This window comes from Bombus fervidus, chromosome 8 (assembly GCF_041682495.2).
Source record: "Bombus fervidus isolate BK054 chromosome 8, iyBomFerv1, whole genome shotgun sequence".
In the NCBI taxonomy this organism is placed as follows: domain Eukaryota; kingdom Metazoa; phylum Arthropoda; class Insecta; order Hymenoptera; family Apidae; genus Bombus; species Bombus fervidus.
Genome location: NC_091524.1, coordinates 3,727,111 through 3,748,611, shown reverse-complemented (window position 1 = coordinate 3,748,611; position 21,501 = coordinate 3,727,111). Strand labels below are relative to the sequence as shown.

General features: G+C 40.2%; 1 protein-coding gene and 1 long non-coding RNA gene across 2 annotated transcripts in view; one reads left to right on the top strand and one right to left on the bottom strand.

Moving 5' to 3' along the window:
- The window catches only part of LOC139989845 (uncharacterized), a 62,178-nt gene that overhangs the window by 36,232 nt on the left and 4,445 nt on the right, over nucleotides 1-21,501 (bottom strand). The window lies entirely within an intron of this gene.
- On the top strand, nucleotides 11,763-13,542 carry LOC139989934 (mitochondrial pyruvate carrier 1-like). The gene is made up of 3 exons (XM_072008660.1): nucleotides 11,763-11,851; nucleotides 12,311-12,411; nucleotides 12,822-13,542. Exons 1-3 carry the CDS (start codon nucleotides 11,796-11,798, stop codon nucleotides 13,016-13,018), a joined length of 354 nt encoding a protein of 117 aa, XP_071864761.1. The 5' UTR covers nucleotides 11,763-11,795; the 3' UTR covers nucleotides 13,019-13,542.

Sequence of the window (21,501 nt, the reverse complement as noted above, 5' to 3'; positions counted from 1 at the left end):
AGCGATACGCTGCGCGTCTCGACGCAACTTACGCTTTTCAAGATGCTCGGGGAAAGAGCTAAGAAAAATGCAATTCTCTAGAAAAATCTCCTACAGTCTTCTATTGACGCAGCTTTTCATTTCATAAACAAGTCTTGATTCGTTTTTAAATTGTTCTTTCGAAAGTTTTGTAATTTCTTTTTCTTTTAGATCCTTTCTTTCATAATACCAGTACCAAATAACATATATCATATAGATAATATTACTTCCAATATTTTCTTACGAATTTCAAATGATCAACGCTGAAGATACCATTCGAGAGGCAGGAAGTCGATTTCGATTTCCTCAAAGACCGCATCCCAGTTCCCAGACTGTTGTCATTCATATCGTGTCGCGCGGTGAAAAACGTATCCGCGCGTGTCCGTAAAAAGTGCGAAAATTTGCTCCCGGTCGATCCCAGTTCTCGGAACGTATTAGCGTGACCGGTTCACGGTGAAACGTCTCTACGATTAAATACGAGCCCCAACAGCCTCGCTTCTTCGTAATGGCCAGCGAAGAAAATCGCTCTGGTTTCTTCCTTTTTTCCTCGATCTTCTACCTTTTTTCCCCTCTATTCTCCCTTTGTCTCTTATCTTTCTCTCTTTCTCCCGATGCGCGCCATTTCAAAACATAGTCACGACGCGCGTTAGTTCGCGATTAATATACAAGTCGTGATTTCCGACGAACGATAGTTAGAGGGCACATTAGATTTCATATCCACGCGCGACGATTAAATCTCGTGCAACGTCGAGAACGTGAGCCTCGTCATTGTTCCTCTTCGTGGAATTATTATCACCGGCGCGGCGGTAATATGGTTTTTAGCCAATTCGCGGTCGCATCGGCTCGCTCGTTAAGAAGACGAACCAGAGAACGGCGGGCACTCGCATTTCTCCTCGTACGATCGATGGAATCCCGACGTGTTATGCGTCCATCGTTTCGCTGACGAATGAGGAGATTAACATTCAAATTTGGCGGTCGTGAGAAAAATGGTAATTGTTTGTCATAAAATTTTAGTGAATAAAGTAATGACGAATATTCGATATTTGTCGAGGTATTAGCTTGTTGAGATTCAAGGAAAAGTAATTAAAGTTGTGAAGTCAAATCAGTGACAGCGTAATCTTCTATAAACATCAAATACGTAACTGTAAGGCTATCTAATCATATAGTTTCTATATAGTTTCTATGATAGCAATGTATCGCTTTCTTAAGCCTAAACAAAGAATTCTACTAATTTTGAACAACTTATCACCATAAATTTATCGTCAGTTGTTTTATAATTTATACTACCAAAATTTCCATAATATCTTTTCTATCTTATCTTCTATTTTGTCTATTAATAACATACAAGTTACCACCATTCTTCGAATTCTCCAAAGTTCTGCAACTCATTACCTAACAGAAACCATAAAAGAAACACGAATCTCTCGGCGAGTAAATCGAAACGACCGATATTCGCGGACGCCTGTAAAGGTAGTTCGATTCCAACGAGCAAATTTTTTTTTTAATTACCGAATAAACGTAGAACGAATTCCATCGATCGCAACGCGCAGTTCGCCGGCGAACGATTGTTCGGCTCGATCGGCGTTCTAACCACGGCTACAAGGAGAACGAGTGAGACGCGGGGCAAGGAAAGAAGGAGAGAGGGGAGAGTAGCAAATTTTTCAGCGCGGGATTTATCTCCTTTCTCATCATTAAATTCACTGTATTTTACGTAACGTGGGAATCGACGGAACAGAGGAACAATGACGCCGTACCAAGTGTTGCACTGGTACAGAATCGATCGGTGAATTATTCATCCGCATGAACGGTTCGTCACCGTGCTCTCCATTAATTACCGATGTTCAACGAGCGAAAGAACTCCGTTTATGTAAGCTGGCAGGAAAAATGCCGGCGATAATAACGAAGTTACGTCGCGCGAAACACGCTAATCTAACTCGTCGATCGCAAACGATTCCTCGATAACGAAGTTTTACACTTGTCATCGTTTCCCTTTTCGTACGTTTATTTATCCTCTCTTCTAATTTAGGATCCTATGAAACTCGACCATTCTAAGACGAAGCTTCGTATGGGCCTAATTATTGCGAACGTTAAAGGTAACGTTCTTCGAAATCGTATTATACATACGTTGTTGAAGTAAGAAATTTAGATTCCAAGAATTTTATAACGGGTCTTCCACTGTGAAAAATAATAGTATGAAATCGAAAAATGCCTATCTATATGAATCTCTTGCACAAGTGAACTAATATTGTAAGGAGAATGTTACAAATCGTAATAAATTTTCTTACGTGGTAGTAACAGGTTTACGAGCCGATTGATTGTTGTGCAATAGAACTCTGCAACTAAGTAGTGTGTCAGTCACCAATTCATTAAAATTATTGGTCAAGTCTCGTTTATTAGTCGAATTACTCGAATTCAAGAAATTTTTACAATTTTTTTTACGAAAAAACCTAAAAACGGATCATGTATCTCGCGTAATGAAAAATGGAAGATTTTCCCACAACGAATTATTCAAAAACAAAATTCTACACTGTTTAACCACCATGATTCAATAAAAATAAATTAATAGCAACGAAAACGTAACACTCGAGGACGATGGAGAGAATCATCTCAAGGCGTGCCAAGAATCCAAAGCGTACTCATTAAGGATCGATCCAAGGCCGGGATTTCTCGATCGCATTTGCGTCGTGATTATCGAGCGCAAGGCGTACGTGAAATTCTCGACAGCTATTAAAATCTGTCTCGATCCAGCGTGCGTCGATAGTCGTGCGATCAGGACGAACGGGACGTCGACAGCCTCGAGAAGAAACTGAAAGTTCGCGATCCGATTTCTTCCCCACGGATTCCACTCCGGATCGATCGTTTTCTTTGCTCCGCCTCGACCGTAACCTATGAATATTCATGTTGTACGCGACTTATGCAGAACATCCGCTCGTCAACGATGGCTAGAAGTGGTGCAGAGGAGAAAGATGAAAGGCAAGGAGGATCTCTCGTCTTATTCCGTTGATCGCGGTAGTTTCTTGTTCGACGATCGATTCCCCGTATTCCCCACCACCCCTCGCGCGACAGCTACCAGCACACGTTCCTACGGGGCCTTTAATTAACAAGGAATCAATCAATGGCGGTCTTCATGGAATTCCGAAGAAAATCGAGCCAACGAGCCGGAGACGAACCCCCAAGAACGGTAGACGCGATCTGCTCGTGGGAGGAAGAGTTCGACCAATTTTCGGTGACTTTCGTGGAATGAAAATTTTTAACGAGATGGAGCAAAGTAATGTCCCTGTGTAAATTGTACAAAGTTCGATTTTTTTTCTTACTACAGTATTACTATCCTTTGATGGAGAGATAATTTTCAATTGTAATTCGTTTGCAAGAAGAATATTGGTATGTTAAATTAATCAACTAACAAACTTAAAGATACGCAAGTATCAAACATTTATGGTAATAATATTTGATAATACTGATAATAGCATCTATTATACGAGAAATACAACTTTTTATTATAGCGAACTTAGATACAAATGCAAAGAAACGAGAGATAAATTATGTGTGATGCAAAATTAGACTTGAGCTAACCAAAGTAGCAAACTACAAAAAGTCAAATCAATGAGAGAAGGAATGGGTGTCTTTCCTAAAATTCGCAATATATAGTGTAATAAACTACCAATATCTATCCAAGTTTAGTATGTAAAGCAATAAACATAAATACACAAGGACCTCGATTTAAAAGTACAATTCCTCTTTCGCAAGAAGATCCACAAAGAAACAGGTCATCAATCCTCGAAATTAACGAATCGAGCTGATTTTACCGGGCAAAGGGACACAAACAGGTGGACGCAAGATCAGATTCGTTTGCCATCGAGTCGATCAGCTCGGCCCGAATTTCGGAGACCAAGCTGGAACCAATAAAAATGCCCGACATTCCCCAGGACTTTCTCTACGCTTCTCTACGCTTTTCCACCCCCGCAACCAAGCGGCACGTTACAGGCCAAGCTGTCCTCATCCGAAAAGCAGCGACGGAGTATCCTCCGCCTGTACTTCCTTCGAAGCCCATCAAAGACTAACCAAATATTTGTCAAGGTCCTCGTCGACCCTCCGACGAAAGGGATGACGATGTCCCTTGCCTTAAACGCAACCGCGTGCACCCTCCAGCTGAAAAAAAGGGGATTTCGTTCCTCGAAGGATCTTTTGTATCAAATCAAGGCTATCGCGAGCAGAGATCGGCTGATGACGGTCTATCGTGGATTCTTTAATTTCTGTGATTGCACGGGACTTGAGAAATCTCCGTGGAAAAGAAATTCCTTGTTTCCCGTAAGTTTCCTTCTTGGCTTCGTTAGATTCAGACAGATTGTCAGAACATGATAGTTAAACATGTTAGTTTTTCGAAGAATTATACGATGAAGTACTTTTCGTTCTCCTTTTGGCGAAGGTATACCTTGCTTCGAAAATACAAAATTTTATCTTATAATTTCAAAGAAGGAAATTCACGAACTGACAGGATTCAAAGATGTAGAATTATTCTAAGGCTTGTTAGTTTCTAGAGTGATTCGAATTTGAATTTGTAGAGAATGTAAACGAGAACCAATCTCTTGCATGATTGCCGTAAAGCAAGCTCCGGTTTCTTGTTTCGTCGAAAGGAATCGATCTTATCAGGGTGAAATATAATCAACGCTTTAGCGTAATCGTCGAAATAGGATCGTTCGGTCTCGTTTTACCAGTTCAAGAATCCTCATTATCCTTATGGCATAGAGACACAAAGGCGAACAGAGAAAGAAGGGGAGGGAGAAAAGTGGGTGGCGATGTTGCACGGTGAGCTGAAGAAATTCCGGAGTCAAATTACCCTCTTTTCCACTCAATGCTGCCCTTTCGCCCTGACAATATTGGATTCTCAAACGGTGACATTTTGGACAAAAGTGGCCGGACAGAATTCACCATAAAACTCCCCGTTCCAAAGTTTCGTATAATCCTGCCAAATTGACCACCTTATTGTCTTAATCATTTCGATCTCTATCTTTCTCGGTTTATCGAGTCGCGCGTGTGTCGCTTTCGAAAGGTCAAAGATAGTTTATGTTATTCGAAATTGTTTAATGGTCGTTTTTAATATCGTTAGAATGAACAATTAAAAATTTATAATGTTTAATTTACAGCGTTAAAAATTTATACAATAGATATCTGGATTATAAGATAATATATATTATCCTAGATTGATTAACGATATTTTTCTATTGCAATATGATTATTAAAACTTTTCCATATTTACTATCATCGATAATTTATTTCACAGATATGGATTTCAAAGATAATTTATAGGTACTATTTTCCTTATCACAACACAATTATTAAAAATTTTCAGTGTTTACCATTATCGATAATTTATTTGCGGATATCTTTTCCTAAGAGATAAAGGGATTCATCAAGATTCACTGCGGATAGTTAAGCATCGAAGCACACGATATGAAAACGGAAAGCAGCGCGAGTCTATTCGCGATACGCTTTCGTCCAATATTCATCCGCGCGGACGTAAAAGTCAGACGTAATCCTGTAAAAATACAAGGTTTTACCTCAGAAGGTATATCAGTCCTGCTGCTTCCACCATTGATGGCCCCGCCGGCGTACAATAACATTCCTCTCCTTCCGCTTTTGTATTTTGTGAGTCAATTCGAAACATGAATCGTATAATAATTCAACAAAGCTAAGGAAAACAACCTAGACCACCCCTTAAACCGGACTCCATATTTATTGGAGCGGAGCTTAATAGAAAATAATAATTTCCAATGATCTGATCCCTCGAAAATGCAATCAATACTCGACTATTGTTATACTACATATTTTGTAAGAAACGTGAAAATTAAGTTAGTTTTTTGTGCGTATAACTGTATATTTCATATAATTTATGAGTATATTTAAGTGTATAATTATATATTTCAAATATATGAAATATTTTTTGATCATTTCTGAAGTTAAATGAGAAAATGGACTTGAGAAATTATTTATGAATATTTTAATAGTTATCTTCGAATTAGGAAAATACTTCACTCTGGTCTAATTTATGCGTAGAATTATATTTTGTGAGAGTGGAATAATATATGTACATGGTCCATGGTAGAAACGGTGACTGCTTGCAATTCTGATGAGAAAACTGAGTGCTAGGTGAAGCTCACTCACATCCCGACGGATTTCTGTCTTCTCACCTCTCATACATATTGTGATTACTTCTAAAGGAGGATGAAGGAGGAAGATGGAAAGCGGGCTGGTCGATGGGAAAAGAAACCATGACTTTCCTCTCTACACTCGATGTTAATAAATATCGGGGATGATAAACAAAAAGTATGAAACAAACACTTGTGTGAATTTGCAAAAAATGTTTGAAAAATTTCAATCCGCTGATTAGCATAATCGTTTGCGTACCATCATAACTAAAATTATCATTCTTCCAGACTTTTTATGCATATATTTAAAATCATATTTTAGGAATTTCAAGATCATTTTCGTCTGCAAACACTTTCGAATATCTCCTACTTCGATTATCTCTTACACGATTTTAGTAAAATAAATTCGCTTCGAATTTTCGCGCCAATAAACCAGAGGGGAAATTCAAAATGTAATTTAAAAAGTTTCGAAATACCGAAAGATTGGTGTAACAAAATGTAAAAAAAGCAATCCAACAACTTGGAATAAATGGGCAAGTCAATTTGGAATCGGATTAAAGCCAATTTTTGAAAAGCGACCAGTGATCGATCGGTGACGGTAACGAATCGCCCCATGCGAACCAAGAAACGATCTTATCGACACTTCTATTTCCGTTTCGTTCCTCGATCGTCTCCTCTATTCGCGTGCGTGCCCTTTCGACGTCCCATCGCGAGAGTTTCACCGGAACCCTCGTCGCGACGGCGTCTGACCGATGCTAAATAGCAGAAACATAATTTCGTGAGTGCAGAGGAATTGCTTTATCGCGTGGAATAATGGCCCCGTATTCACGGCCGGCCCTCTCATAACTCTCCTTCTTTCCATTGCACTTTTCGGAGATTACACGTGGCGTCGATTCAACCAAGATCGAATCACGTGCTCTCGTTTTGCATCGCTGAATTTTTTTCAATGAGAAAATTACGTTCAGATTGTATTCATGGATCAAATTAGAGATTTCTGATTGAAAGGTGTGAATGATGATGATGAATTAACGATACGGAGAAATTCAGGGGAAAGATACTGACAACATTTATAATTTCGAATATTTGTATATTATTTTATTGCTTGTGGAGTTAAGCTTTAATAAAAAGTTGTGTATACTTGCAAACATTGGAACTTTGAAAAACTTTAAAATTCGTAACAATATCGTCTAGATGTACACTTGTTTCGCTTCGAGCAAGATAGGAACAAGACTACACCCGTGAAAAATTATAAAACTAAATTTTCCTGACTGTAAGCGATATTAATATACGAATCCGACTAGTGCCAAGAAGCGCTTGTAATAACGTCAACTCTCTTTATGGTCAACTTAAAATATCAAGACTAACATCTCCCTTTTCTCCCTTCAAGGGGAGAAATTAATGTCCGCCCTCTGAAAAGGCACCTTTCGTGGAAACTTTCTATTGCTCGTACACGAAGTACCGTATTGTTTGCGTACGATCCATCGGTAGTTCATTAATTAACGCGCTAATTATCCTGGATCAGGGCAATTAGGTACAATTATGTACCGCGCAACGCGGGAATATTTTATCAGGGTAATTACGGCTCGTAATAAAGTCTCATCGAGCGGACACCAATCAGCGAAACGATCTGAACCGCGGCTGGATCGGCTCGGTTGGACTGCAGAACAGGTAATTAAAAGCATTGTCAGAGTACAAAAGAAGGGAGAAGGTGGGTTACAATCGATGTAGAGAGGAGACGAAAAGGACAAGAAGCGGCGAGCACCCGCGCGCAAGAGGAGACACGATGGACGCTCCCGGTTTCTGTGGCGGCCAGTCCGATTCGTAATTACAAAGTACGATCTAAATCAATCTTGATTACATACGATGAGACGCTGCGTCCTCAATTTACGTAATTCCAAAAGGCCGCAAAGAGAGAGAGAGAGAGAGAGAGAGAGAGAGAAAGAGAAAGAAAGGAACAGAGAGAGAGAGAGAGACTATATGTTATTTTAGGACGATTAAAAATAATCGTTCAATAATTATAAACGGGATAAAAGTCGTACAAATCGTGATATAACCACGGTGAAAATTCTATTCTACGGCTGGTTCATCATTCATGTGTGTATTGGATGAAACAGTTTGTTATGTTATGTCTACTCTTTTATTAAGGTTTAGACTAGGAATTTTTACACAATTTCACCCTTTCTCATTTTCTTCTCGTGCTATTTAGAAAACCCTTTTCTAATAAACTTTTATTTTTCAACGACTTTGAACCTCGTCAAACTAAGCATTGTAATGCCTATTTTAAGGATAGATGACCAATTACCCGTAAGATACGAATATTAAATAATTATACCATTACTTATAAGAAATTAACACTTCGCACTCTATTTACAATTCAAACAATCTGTTACGGCGAAACTTTAAAAAATCAAACGTTATGTTCCGAAAAGAAAAAGATTGTAAATATCTACGAATTTTATTCTTTATCGTATACTCTTCGTATTCTTTTCTGAATATTCTCGTACGCATTCTATACATTTCTGTGTATTTACGATTCCCCTAAACTGCATAAAAATCCACAACTTACGCGTTACACAGCCAATTGAGGCGAATTATCCCAATCGAAAACCTGCAAAAAGCGCGAAGAAGTCTTCATATCCCAGCAATTATCCAAGCATCTTCTTTCCCATCTAAAATTCCGGGACCACGATTGATCTCGTCTCGCGAGGGCGAGCATCGTCGCGTCGATTGAATTGAACCGAAACGGGCAATTAAAACTCCACCGGTGGAATCCGCTCTGGATTCCGCGCGGGAAAAGACAGAAGGGCCAAAGAAGTTGACGTGCGACGAAACGAAGGGAAAGAGGTGAGACAGGAGCTTCCGCGCCGTGACACGCGCGGATCCGTGGGCCTCAACATGGATGCCTGTTCTCGTTCGGCGGCGCATCAAGACGAGACTATCCTCTCCGAGGGAAACAATTACTCCGTGAACGAGTGCATAAATAAGGAGAAAGAGAAACGGTCGGGCGGTAGAGGCCACAATGCCTCCGCCGGGTGCTGACTGATTTGCATCGGTCGCGCGATGAGATGCGAAACGGAGAGGACTGCGGTCGGTGATCTTTTGTGAGCAGAGATCAAAGTGGAAACGCTAAAACACGTCGAAGAATGTGTTTGTATATCGATTTTTTCCGATATTTAAAAATTCCAAGGTTTTTCAATTCGATTATTCGATTATTATAATAAGATAACATTCGATTATATTTTTTAATTTGATGAAATTAGTTGTTAATTATGTTACGTGTTAATTTAGTGAAGGAATATAATTTATTAACCTAATATCTGGAAAGTAATCTAAAGACGGATGAAATACGAAAAATTATTCTGTAGATTGTAATCTTCCTACATTCAAAGGTTTAATCAAAAAATTATTCGCATATGTGTGCTTACATATGTATATTTATATGTGAAATTTGCGAGATTTGAAGGTATTTTTTCTACTCATCATTTGGTGCGAGAGAATTTAATTTATTGTCCAAATGTTTCTGATAGGTGATTTACGTTTCACTCAACTGAGATTTACAAGTATGGAAAATGAAGAAGTATGAAAGATTAGAGATAGTTATTTATCAACCAAGTGTTAAACATATCGTGGCGTATACAACTAACATTTACGTTTGACGAAAGAACAATTTGAATTGAAGTAACAACAGAAACGTAGAATTTAAAAGATACTCTATTCCGAAGTAAATATTACATTATATCGGAGTTATTCTTCTATATTCTTTCGTTTACAATAAGTATTGCCGAGGGTTGGCTGAGTTTATTCGAAGTCGCACACCGCGACTTTTTATCCGCGAAAGGGAGAGGAAACGTGTGTCAAGGGGTGACTGTGGCTGTCGGCGAGTATTCTGGAGAAAAGGAGGACTAAGGGGAGGTTGGCAAATACGTTGGACGCATTCAGATCAGTCTCCGAAGGAGAACGAAGGGAGGTACAGAAAAGCTTTTCGGGACGCGTCAGCAAGAAACATCAAAGTCCGTGCCATTTCCTCCGTCCGAATACAAATGAAATACTGTACGTACCGACGCGGCGCGGTGATTGTATCGTTTTCTCGTCGATACCAAGCAATTTGCGCGAGATACGCTCGTCGTGATAAATAAAAAAGGAAAAGCAGCCTTTCGTAAAGAATATACAAAAAATTATATAATATAAAAGTTAGACATTTCTCCCTCAAGAAAGTATAATTCTACATAAGAGAAAGATATTAAAGTATTAAAAATTTTCGTAATATTATTGAAAATATAATTCCTTAATATATCAAAAACTAAACCACGAATAACGAATATCATGTTTCGTTATTAAAATCAGACGATCGATCGAAGCGTGGGATGGTAGATAAAATAAATATCGAGGCGTCATGTGAAGGGAGAAGCGCATGTAAACGATGCGACCGTGGAATCGCGAAATACACCGGCCATAATACGCGAGACGGAAAATAGCGGCAATACTCTTGAGTGGCTGGGATGGTGGCCTGGGGGACCTACGGGGATAAGGATTTGCTCCAAGGGGAAATACTCGTGCGAGTGGCACATGCGGGAATGCATATGCAGTAGGGAACAGTGAGCGCAGGTGCGTCTATTTTTGGCGCATTCGGGGCATTTCCCATAAAAGCCAAATTTCTCTTACTATTTCCAAAAGAAATCTCGTAGATCACGCCTCCAAAACGATTCTCTATTTTCATCGAATCTTACAAAATAGAATTGTCAAAGTTACACATTCGTATCACCCGCTTAAACGATTAAATTCGACTCGAGGATAAATTTCTGGCGATCTCGTGATAAGAAATTCTTGGAATAGAGCGACACTTAATCAGAACAAAATTACTGTTTTATTTTGTATGATCGTTTATTATTAAAAATTCTTAAATTTTGTAAAATATATTTTTTAATACGAATCACAGAGATTCTTCTTCTTGACGTCTCCGTGGACTAAGGAACCAGAATGGCTATGACACACCACTGGAACTCGAGAAACGTATAGTCCGCCCCCTTCCCAGATCAATAATACCATCCCCGTCCTCGGCGCATGTGCGCCGAAATATCTCCCCGTAAGCGTACTGGTTTCCACCCCCAGATGAACTAGGTACGCTCCGAACGCCTTGCACCCCTCCATGCAACATTCATAGCGCCATCAATATTATACGCGCGAAATAATAACCTGTGCATTTATTATGAGAGGGGTGGCTGCCATGGCTCAAGAGTTTCGTAAAAAAAAAAAGAAGAGAGGAACACCCGACGAGGGATGGTAAATTATGCGTGTAAACTGTTATGCAAATCAATTGGTCGAGGGTGAGAGATCGGTGAAAGTGATGGATCGGTTTTCAAGAGAGAATCTTGAAATGCGATGTTGACGCGGAATTAATTGTTTCGTGGCTTCTATCGACTGATTACAGCGATTGATCGATTCAATTTCTCTTCGCTTTCACGCCTTTTCAACGGAACGAAGTATGCAATGCAAATTTTGAACCATCGTTCGATCAAAAAGCAATGATCGATCCCTTTCGACGCGTTTATGTCACGTTGTTAAGATCGAAGGTTACATTTTTTCGAAAGGTCTTCGTAAAGCTCGAGATACTTTCACACTAGCATCCCAAAAATGGGAAAACAATCGAAAGGGTTGCTCAGCAAGCAGACGAGGAGTTATTTCACGAGGTAATCGTCGTGATCGAGCCGCTCTCAACGAGCGCAGGAGGAACTTAATCCCACGATATCGTCATGCGAATACGATGTTTGCATTGGCGTCGAAAGAGATAACGGAGGAGACAAAAATGTGGAACAAAGAGAACGATAGAAGAACTAGTCTCGTAAAATCTTTATTACCGTCAGGCATCCCCCTGAAAAAATCGTTCCGGTCGCGCTTATGTAATCTTGGATCCTCGAATTTCCTCATACATATCCCATTTTCTTTATATTTTCCCTCTCTTCTCCTTTTCATTTTACGATCAACGAGGATAAGAAAACGAGATATTATATCGTTTTCACCATTCTCCTGATACAGTTAGGCACGCACAGTTTCTCGCCACTGTTTATATCACGAAACGAAATAATTTATGGAAGATAAACTACTACTGGTTATTTTCGCATATGTCTTTTTTTTTTCATGTCTTCAAGCACACACTTCTGGGGACCGGTGTTCAACTGGATGATACCCATAGCGGCCATATCCGACACGCAAAAGCATCCGAGAATCATTAGCGGCAAAATGACTTTGGGTGAGTCCGCCGCGGCCGCGCTTCGTCGTTGGACCTTTCGGGGAATTCGAATTTCGCCGCTCATAATAATCACGTATCGCGACGACCACGACCACGACCAAGACGGTGGACTGGGAACGGGGACAACGCGGGGGCGAGGGACGTCGAGGGCCAGAGAAACGGCCCCATAAAATAATTGCCGCTCGAACGCAGCGAATCACCGTTTATTTCTTAATGAGCCTCCATGGAACACGTGGTTTGAACGGAGACTACCATTGAGGATGGAAGATCATGCTGAAAGACGTGAAAATTTAGTCATTTTTTCCATGGAAAGTTCATGAGACATTTTCAAAACGATCTTTCTCTTCCCTTTTTTTCTCTTTCTTACGTTCGTCCTTTATTCGTTTTTAACTTGTCCGATTGATTTTTAGCGTTGGCTCTGTACTCTATAATGTTCATGAGGTTCGCCATGAAGGTGCAGCCACGGAATATGTTGCTGTTTGCGTGCCACTTCGTCAATTCCTGCGCGCAGCTTACACAGGCTTACAGATTTCTCGACTACCATTATATCTCGAAACAAGAACCCAATGACGAAGACACACCTGTCTCTCAGGATGAAAAGAAGTGACTTCGTATATGTTGATCTCAGCGATGATATAGCTATAGTTATTCGGTATAATAATGTAGATGTTCAGTATCGATTGTGCGAAAAATTTTATAATAAAATCTGCAATCTTTAAACAAAATTTTCTCGATTAAAATTTTATGGTAAAATCTGAATGTGCAAATTTTCGTTTGTTCAGTAAAGAAGTAAGCTGAATATCTCTTTTATTCTCAAAGTTTCATTTTTCTATCCATGCACTTCTTTTACGTCAATTGTAAATTTTTCTAATCTGCCACATATTGTCAAAAAAGGGGCAATATCATCTCACTATAGTATTTAAGTAACTGAAAATTACATTGTACAGGCAGTAAAAAGTTTCAGGATTGCATGAAAATGTAAAGAACATTCACCGTGAAATCAGCCTATTCACTCGACAGTTTCCCCATTTTTTTTTTTTTTTTTCTTTCTCCTTTTCCCCATAGTAAGACGAAAAAGGCACTAGTTTATTCGTGGTGGCCCCAATTCGATGGACGAATGTATAAGGAGAGCAATAATTTCCTAGGGGTCGGTTCTGTCTTTCTCGTTTCTTTTCCCGCGCCTCGGACGAAGGCCATTCGATCGAGCTTGGGGTCATTTTATGGGATCTGGCACGGATCAGAGGCACGAATCTATTCCGGTTTTTCCAAATGCTAAGCCACGCTGCGCCTCCATCCCGTTTCTGCTCTTTGCATTTGCTTAGCCTGGACGAAGGAACACGAGGGCGGATTCGTGTCCCTGAATAAATATATATGGACTGATTAGCCCTGCTTGGCTTCGATCATGCATTCCTTCCATTTATCCGCATCTTTTGCATCGGGAAAGATCGGTGACGTCATCAATCGTCAGTGGTTTTGTATCATTTCTGAGTATCTTGAAAAATTACGATTTTAACATTCCATAGACAATACACATTAGAGACAATTGTCATTTTTATCAGTTGACATAAGTCATTTTTATCAACACAACATTCACTCTCTGAATAGTATAACGAGGGCTTGTCTTCAATGGTTTTGTATATTTTTTGCATATTTGAAATGTTCATAAATGCATAAATATGCACAGTTTACTAATCATCGAATTCCACTAACAATAAGATCTACCAATTTGCTTCCATTTTCATGTTTTGTAAGGCAATCACATCCATTAGTAATTTCATTCAATTGCTGAAACTATTTACTTTTACTTCAACCATGAGATCCAACACCACGTTCTTCCGCTTTTCACGGGAAGATCTCGCCAATTTTCACGAACCGGGCTTCTCGATCGTACGAAACGGGGAGAAAGAAGATCGCAGAGGCGAGACAAAGTCCACGGAATGAGTCCTTCGGGACTGATTTCACAAACAAATGCCGACGATTGAATGCTGGCATGTCGCAAGATGGATCGCTCTCTTTGAATCACAGATTACCCGCCGCCTTCCTTCCACCTCGTCCTGCGGTCCTCCTCCTTCCGCTACGCGGCCGCCGTTTCCAACTGCCCTCTTCCTCCAGACGGCTCGTCCTTCCTTTTCTTGCTCCACCTCTCTTTCGAGGCGCCTCTCCACCTCCGCTCACAGACGCGAACCGAAAGCAAGAGAGAAAGAGAAAGGCCCATTCGAACTGGCAGCACCAGCAATTTGCCACATGCCTACGTTCGCTGCCTCTCCTTTCTCCTCTGGAGAGGAGACTGCGTCAACGACAGTCGAATCCGCCGCGAAACTCACCGACCTATCGATCGGACGCGATCTCGATGACCGGTGACGTTCAGGCATTAATCAGGTGCACGGGATTCTTACGATCTGAACGCTCCAAGAATTAGATATTCATTGCAAATATTCGAATAATTATTTTCGACGATTAATTAGATTTTAGGATTTTAGAATTTGGTAGTATCTTTTGTTTTCTATCAAGATTTTAGTAATTTTTAACACGCCGAAACTGATATTTTGTGGCATTCGTCGATAAGCTTGTATTCTGCTGTCCAGTCTGTCGATTGTTCGGTATTTTTCATATGCGAACGCTGAGTCAATCATTTTTATCCCCTTTTATAAGATTAAAAGTATTTCTTCTTGGACCGTTTATATGCAAACTTAATATTTTAATGACTTCAAACTTTAAGGAAAATCTGAAAAAATTCTTGGATATACTTATTAATATCTCTACTTGAAGAAACAAAGATTCCTTTCGTAGAACATCAAAGGCGAAACTTTTCTTCAGCTGGTTAACTATACGGTATTGAGTGTTTCGATTCTCGTATCAGAAATCATAGCATGCTTCAAACATTCAGAAAATACAGATTCGATAAGCGAAAGACTAAGTCAAAGATTGCAAGCATACGTGTGATTCCAATAGGGTGAATCGAGGTGAACAATAAAAGTTAAAGGAGCCTCCCGAGGAGACGTGGAGAAAACAGGGGTGGAAAACCCGGGTGGTCAGCAAGAGGAAAAGTGAAATGAACTGTAAAGCGGAATGCACAGACTGTAAAGCTCACCACTGCGGAAATCCATGGGCCTGGGAGAAAGAAGAAAAAAAAACTGAGAGAAGGAAACGCAATAGGGGGTGGTGGATACAGCCTCTAGGTCCCGACGACTTTTCGTCGGCCGATGATCTTTAAATTAAGTGCACCAGCTTATGACGCCCGTGTAAAGTCTTCCGGGGTGGATTTTCGCGAGTGGGAGCACAGAAAAAAAGACTCTTGAAACGCGTGGCGAATGCGGCCTGACGGGCAACCCCCTCGGCGAAATGAATCAAACGCACCCTCGCTATGCAGCACATTCATTAGGCTGACACGCCTGGCACGGGCCATTTGGGATGCTGACTATTCCCGCAGAAAGAGAAAAATAAGGATACTTTTCGTGGAAAAGGAGGAAAGAAAGAAATTGAAACAAACGTCGCGATTACGAATGAAAGGAAACAACTCTCGAAGGTAAACACAAATTTGCAATATCAAAGATAGGTGTGCATATAATCGCGATATTATATTATAAATATATATTATAAAATAAAAAAAGGCACACGTATTTTTTGCAAGAACAGATGGACTAACAAATTTTATTTCCTATATTGCTCTTTGTTTTTCCTTTTTTTTTTTCTTATTCTCCGATGGATTACTTTGTTTGCAATCTGCGGTGTAAAAGACACAGTGAGAACAGAGTACCACTGTTGAAAAAGTAATGGCTGGTGATAGCCATGTAGGGGAAGAGGAATATTCCTGGTGGATTCATAAAAAAAAGTGCTCAAGTCACCCCTGAAAAATAACAGGAAACCGGGGCGCAAGCTCTCGCCATACGGCCGTGAAAGCGTTCGGCGTTAAAAAATCATGAGGGTGTCGTTTTCCTCGTCCGTGGTTTCTCTCCTACCTCTACCCCGCCGGCTTTAAGTCGTCTCGAATACGATATATTTTCAAGTCCTCCATAGCGATCGTACCTCGTGAAAGTTCAGTCTGGAAATTCCGTCCTCAAATTCAGAAACTAAATTATCCGTAACCACAACGAGTAACTTTGAGTTTGAAAATATTCGTTGACCGAAAGAGAAAAGAAAAAAAGAACGCGAAGGTCCGCACATGAAAGTGCAAAAGGTTAAGGGATTCCGGCTGACCAGGGAAGTTCGTCGCGATGTTTTCGTTCAGGGGAGGGAGGGGGTGCGGCATCGTAGATGGCAACATAATCCTTGATAGAGGGCCATGACACATGGGAACATGGGGGACATCTTATCTTCATATTACACACGTGTGACGGTTCTCAACTTACGATTTTCACGTATTAAATGTTCATCCAAATATATTTCTTCATAAAAATGGGACAGTTTTCTAAAAAAAAAAGTCTACGTATACCTCTTTAGATGCCAAGTATATTTTTTAATCAAATGATCGAATTATATTTTATGACACGTTATCTATCTTGTAAATGTAGAAAGAACCAAGTTCTTTCAAACGTAGGTAACGTTAAAAGATCAGAATTAAAACTTCCGACACGGTTTCGTCTTATGAGTCCTTTTTCCAGAAAACTGCTCGATTATATATACACTACTATGATGACACAAAAATTCTTGCAAACGAAAAGCTAGAACAGTAAGTAAGTTTGTAAAGGAAGTTCAAAGTGTATAAGACCTCGCTTTAATCCTGAAACGAAACTTCCAACGTCCACGATGAATCGATGATTCCTTTCGCAATGAAGGACTCACAGCCGGATTTTCGCGAAATCGATATTCTACTGCTGTAAAAGTGCACGTTGGTGAGTAAACAAGTTCCTCGAAAGCGGTGGATCCGCGTGGTGAATCGCATGGATCACGCGTGCACGACCGGAAGAATCGACATGCGCACCCACACGTAGACATGGGTGCTCAAGTTCGGGACGATTTCAGTGACCGGAGGATGGTTTATGAGCCGTAACCTTCCTGTCCATCCTTCCTCTTCCTTCTACCTAACTGAGGAAGCGCCCTTGCACCAAGTAACGCGACGCCATCCCTCTGTAAACTCGATGCAATATATTAGGGGTAGATTTCGCGAGAAGAAAGTATCGACGCGTGTATCCTGGACACGAGACCTCGACGAATTTTCAGATTTGCTTTTTGATAGTAACGTTACAAAGATGACTCCATTAACAACACGGTGATGATCAGAAATAGTAAATCGAGAACTTGAAATGAGCGATAATATAAATAGAGAAGGCAAATGGGAAGATTATTGTTCAAAATTTACTTCGGAATTTACGACTATTTACAAAATCTTAACTTATGGAAACGAGTCATTTTCTTTGAAAAATTGGCAAACGTTAATAATATATCTGACAATGAGCGATAAAAAGTGAAGCTGTTTCAGTTTGTCTTCCGAGGAATGTTTTAACATCTTTCGTTCTGAATTTATAAACGTGAATAAGAAGAAATTTGTTGGACGAAAGGGAAAAGATTGCCATGCAAAAAACGCGTGAAATTTCACAGTGAAACGACTCGTGATAAAGAAATTAGGATACCAGGGGATAACGATAACGTACGAGCCTTTTTCTCCCTTTTTTCCTTTAACTTCTAGCATTCCCGCTATTCAGGGTTTCACGTTTTCTTCGGATTGGTCGGACTAAGGGGTTTCGGCCATCCAGACGCTGGGGTTGGCAACTTTGAAGGATATTTTTTATTCATGTGACGTGTTTCAGGGCGCGGAAAAAAACACATTCTCCTGATGCGAGGCTGAAGATCGAACCGAAGAATCGTACGTATGTCCTGCCATCCTACGAGACCTTCAATTTTAAAATCCCCTTCGGTTTAAGCCTATATATTCGTCCGCCTTCCCATCTCGACTCCTCGATCTCCGTTGAGAATTTTGATGAATTAACAATCGTGTTTGCTGGCAAGCGAAAAGACGTATAATCTCGTAATAATTTCTTTTTCCTTTTTTACAATAAGACATCGATTCAAATGAAGCTCTTCAACATTACTTTAAAAGTCCATAATATATTAAGAATTATTTACATTTTTATATTAAGGGTCTAAGAAAAAGTCGTTAGAGTTAAAAAGTTTGCAAGAACATAAAAATTCGGGTTTAGAAAAACGTGAAAAAAAGTCTGAAAAAAAAGCTTTCCTGCTAATTGACCGGCTCAAAATCGAAGGGAAGGAAACTCCAGGAAAGTTGCGAGACGCGGAGGTATTCCCGCGGGATATCAACGAAATTCTACGGATCGGGCTTCTTTCAAATATTTAGCAGCAATATCCACTTTCGTCTTGCACATCCTCGCGTCTATTCAATACCGATTCATCGACCCCGTTATTCGATTGAACTCTGCTCGGATAATTATAAGTTTAATGAAAAGATAATAGTCAATAATAGAATGCATTAGAACACTCAAAATCTCTTTCAATTTTTCATCGCTCGCACTTAAATAAAAGCTTTGAAAACAAGATCAAAATATTGAATAGATTTGTCAATTTTTTATTTACGAATTAAAAAGTAATTAATTTATTATCATGACTCTCTAAAACTTTGACCGGGTTAATCGAAACTCGAAACTTCCTAATTTCTTTGTTTCCGCGATTTATTATTTTTACGTCGCTTCTCTCTGCTACGGTTAGATTGATGTAAGTTTACGAAATGGTGAAGATATCAATGACGAGACGTATTATGGCTCGTCAGTTTACGAGTGACAAGCCTACCGGCTGGCCCGGGACTAAATGGAACTTCTAAATGGATAAGATGTAAGAGTTAACACAGCAGCGAGGGGAAGAATTAGGTGTCTGATGTATGAGACGCCGTCATCCGGTCTGGGTTCTTCCGGCGAGCCGTGGCCGTCCGTAAATGAAAGAGACATTTTCCTCGCGGAAAATCGCTTTCGAAAACACGATTAATCTTGCCATGGCCAACCAGTAGGTAAAGCTGAATTTTTCTGTAATTACCGCACCGGTCAGTTGGAAATTCTCCGTTTCTTTCGCCGACTTCTGCTCCATCGGAACAGCAATCTAATTTCGCGTAAAGGAAACGTCCCAGAAACAAGGGTGGATGAACTCAGGCACAAAAGATTAAACTCTCGATTATAAACCACTCTGATAGAAATTTATATAATTTTTACTTTAAATGGATATTACAGAATTTCTCTCGATTAAAAGTATCCTATATTCTGAATTATGATTCCATTTATATGAACCTCGTGGAATTTCGATTTAATCTGTTTTGCATCTGAAATTCATACACTAATGCTTAAAAATATCCGAGCATACCTATATTTAACAGAATGTCATTTAATTATAAACTTATAGATATATAAAGCGATTAGTTATCTTAAAAGTTCTTTATCTCAACATTATTTCATTTCTGAGATAAGTCAGACAAAAGAGGTTTCAAGCCGATGGAAAAACTGCTGCGATTAATTCCAGTAATAATACCTAAAACCAACATCTGCGACGTATCGTTGTGTTTAATTGTCACACACACGTACACTCTATCAATTTATCATCAATTACTACAACTCTATAAAAACGTCCCGATACTTATTGATAGGAGTATATATATTTTCAATTTTACCATGAATTTCCAAACATCCTTGTTCCACCACTACAGGTATTCGCCCATTATCCTTACTTTCGAAGGATAATCGTCATATCTCTTTTTCAGCCGCACTGTCTTTGCAGATTCGATCTCGCGATGCCGACGAGCAAACGTTCCACGGTCGAGAGGTGAAGAGGGATGGATGATAGGGTGATGCATGTCCCATGTACCAAGGGTGGTAGAGGAGGATGGGGAGAGCCGAGAACGTGATCCCCTGACTGATCCGTGAAAGCGTGAAAGGGTTTCCACTCCTTTTTCCACCCCTTTATCCACTCTGCGAGAACACGGGGGTGTCGCGAAGCAACGATCAATCACTCCGCACCACCGTCTACTGATGCACCCCTTTCCTAACGTCGACTAACGTTGCTCCTCACCCCTCGCCCTTCGAACCTCCCTCCGTCATACTACTATTCACATAAAGGGTTCCACCAACGATATGGCCAAACGAACATCCCACTTCGTCCATAAATACACCTCCCCCCCTCCAAACCATCCTGATCTATCCACATCGTTCGATGTGGTTGTTTAACGTTGCTTCGATAAGCTTTCGTGTTCTTTTTTCTTTGTCTTTAGACATCGAATGGTTCAGTGCAACACGCTGGATTTCACGGGAAGATCGATCGTTGAGAAAAGCTTCCGTTCCTCTCTCAACACGTTCCTTAATCCATGTACTACCGGGAATGTAAATAAGTGCGTACAATAAAGCAGCAACGAACAGTGTCATATCGATAGTACGAAAATTTCTAAAATTCTAGAATTAAGAAAGGGGTAATGGAGAAATTAGTAGTTAAGATAGAAGATACCGATAATAACTTTTCTAGAAATGATGAAAGAAAATTTCGACTAATACACGCGTGACGAACGATCACCGCTGGGCAACATCACGCACGTTCGTCCGTGCTTTAAAGGGAAGACACCCAGTGGCTCGCGTTTCCATCGAGGTGGTGCTAATGGCCGAGACGGTGAAAGAGAAAGAGGAGAACCATACAGGGAAGAAAAAGGGGAAAGAAAGATGAACGATTAAGGACCGTGAGCAAACGGGCACACACTGGAAATCGGCGTTGGGTCAAGATACATCCAATGCCGGTTTTACGGTTCGTATCCGTGTCGGAGGATACTAAAACTAATGTATTCATGAGATAATTATTTCTTGCATTCATTACGGGGCTGTAAAGCTTTTATTGGCTCGGGACTTGCCTCGCGAACCACGGGCCACCCTTACAAAGTAGAAATAGCACGGTCCAGAATGGACCACCGCCTATCGTTCTTCCTCGTCCGATTCCCCTTTCTTTCTTTCTTCCTTCGTTTATGCCGTTTACGACATACATTTAAGGACAGTCCTTAAAACGCGAATCGCGTGGTCGTATCGATAACCGGCGAACGCGATATCTCCGCTGCTAAAAGCATTCTTTAATAATATTTAACGATGGACCATGGAAATTTAATGCCCGCCCCTGGTT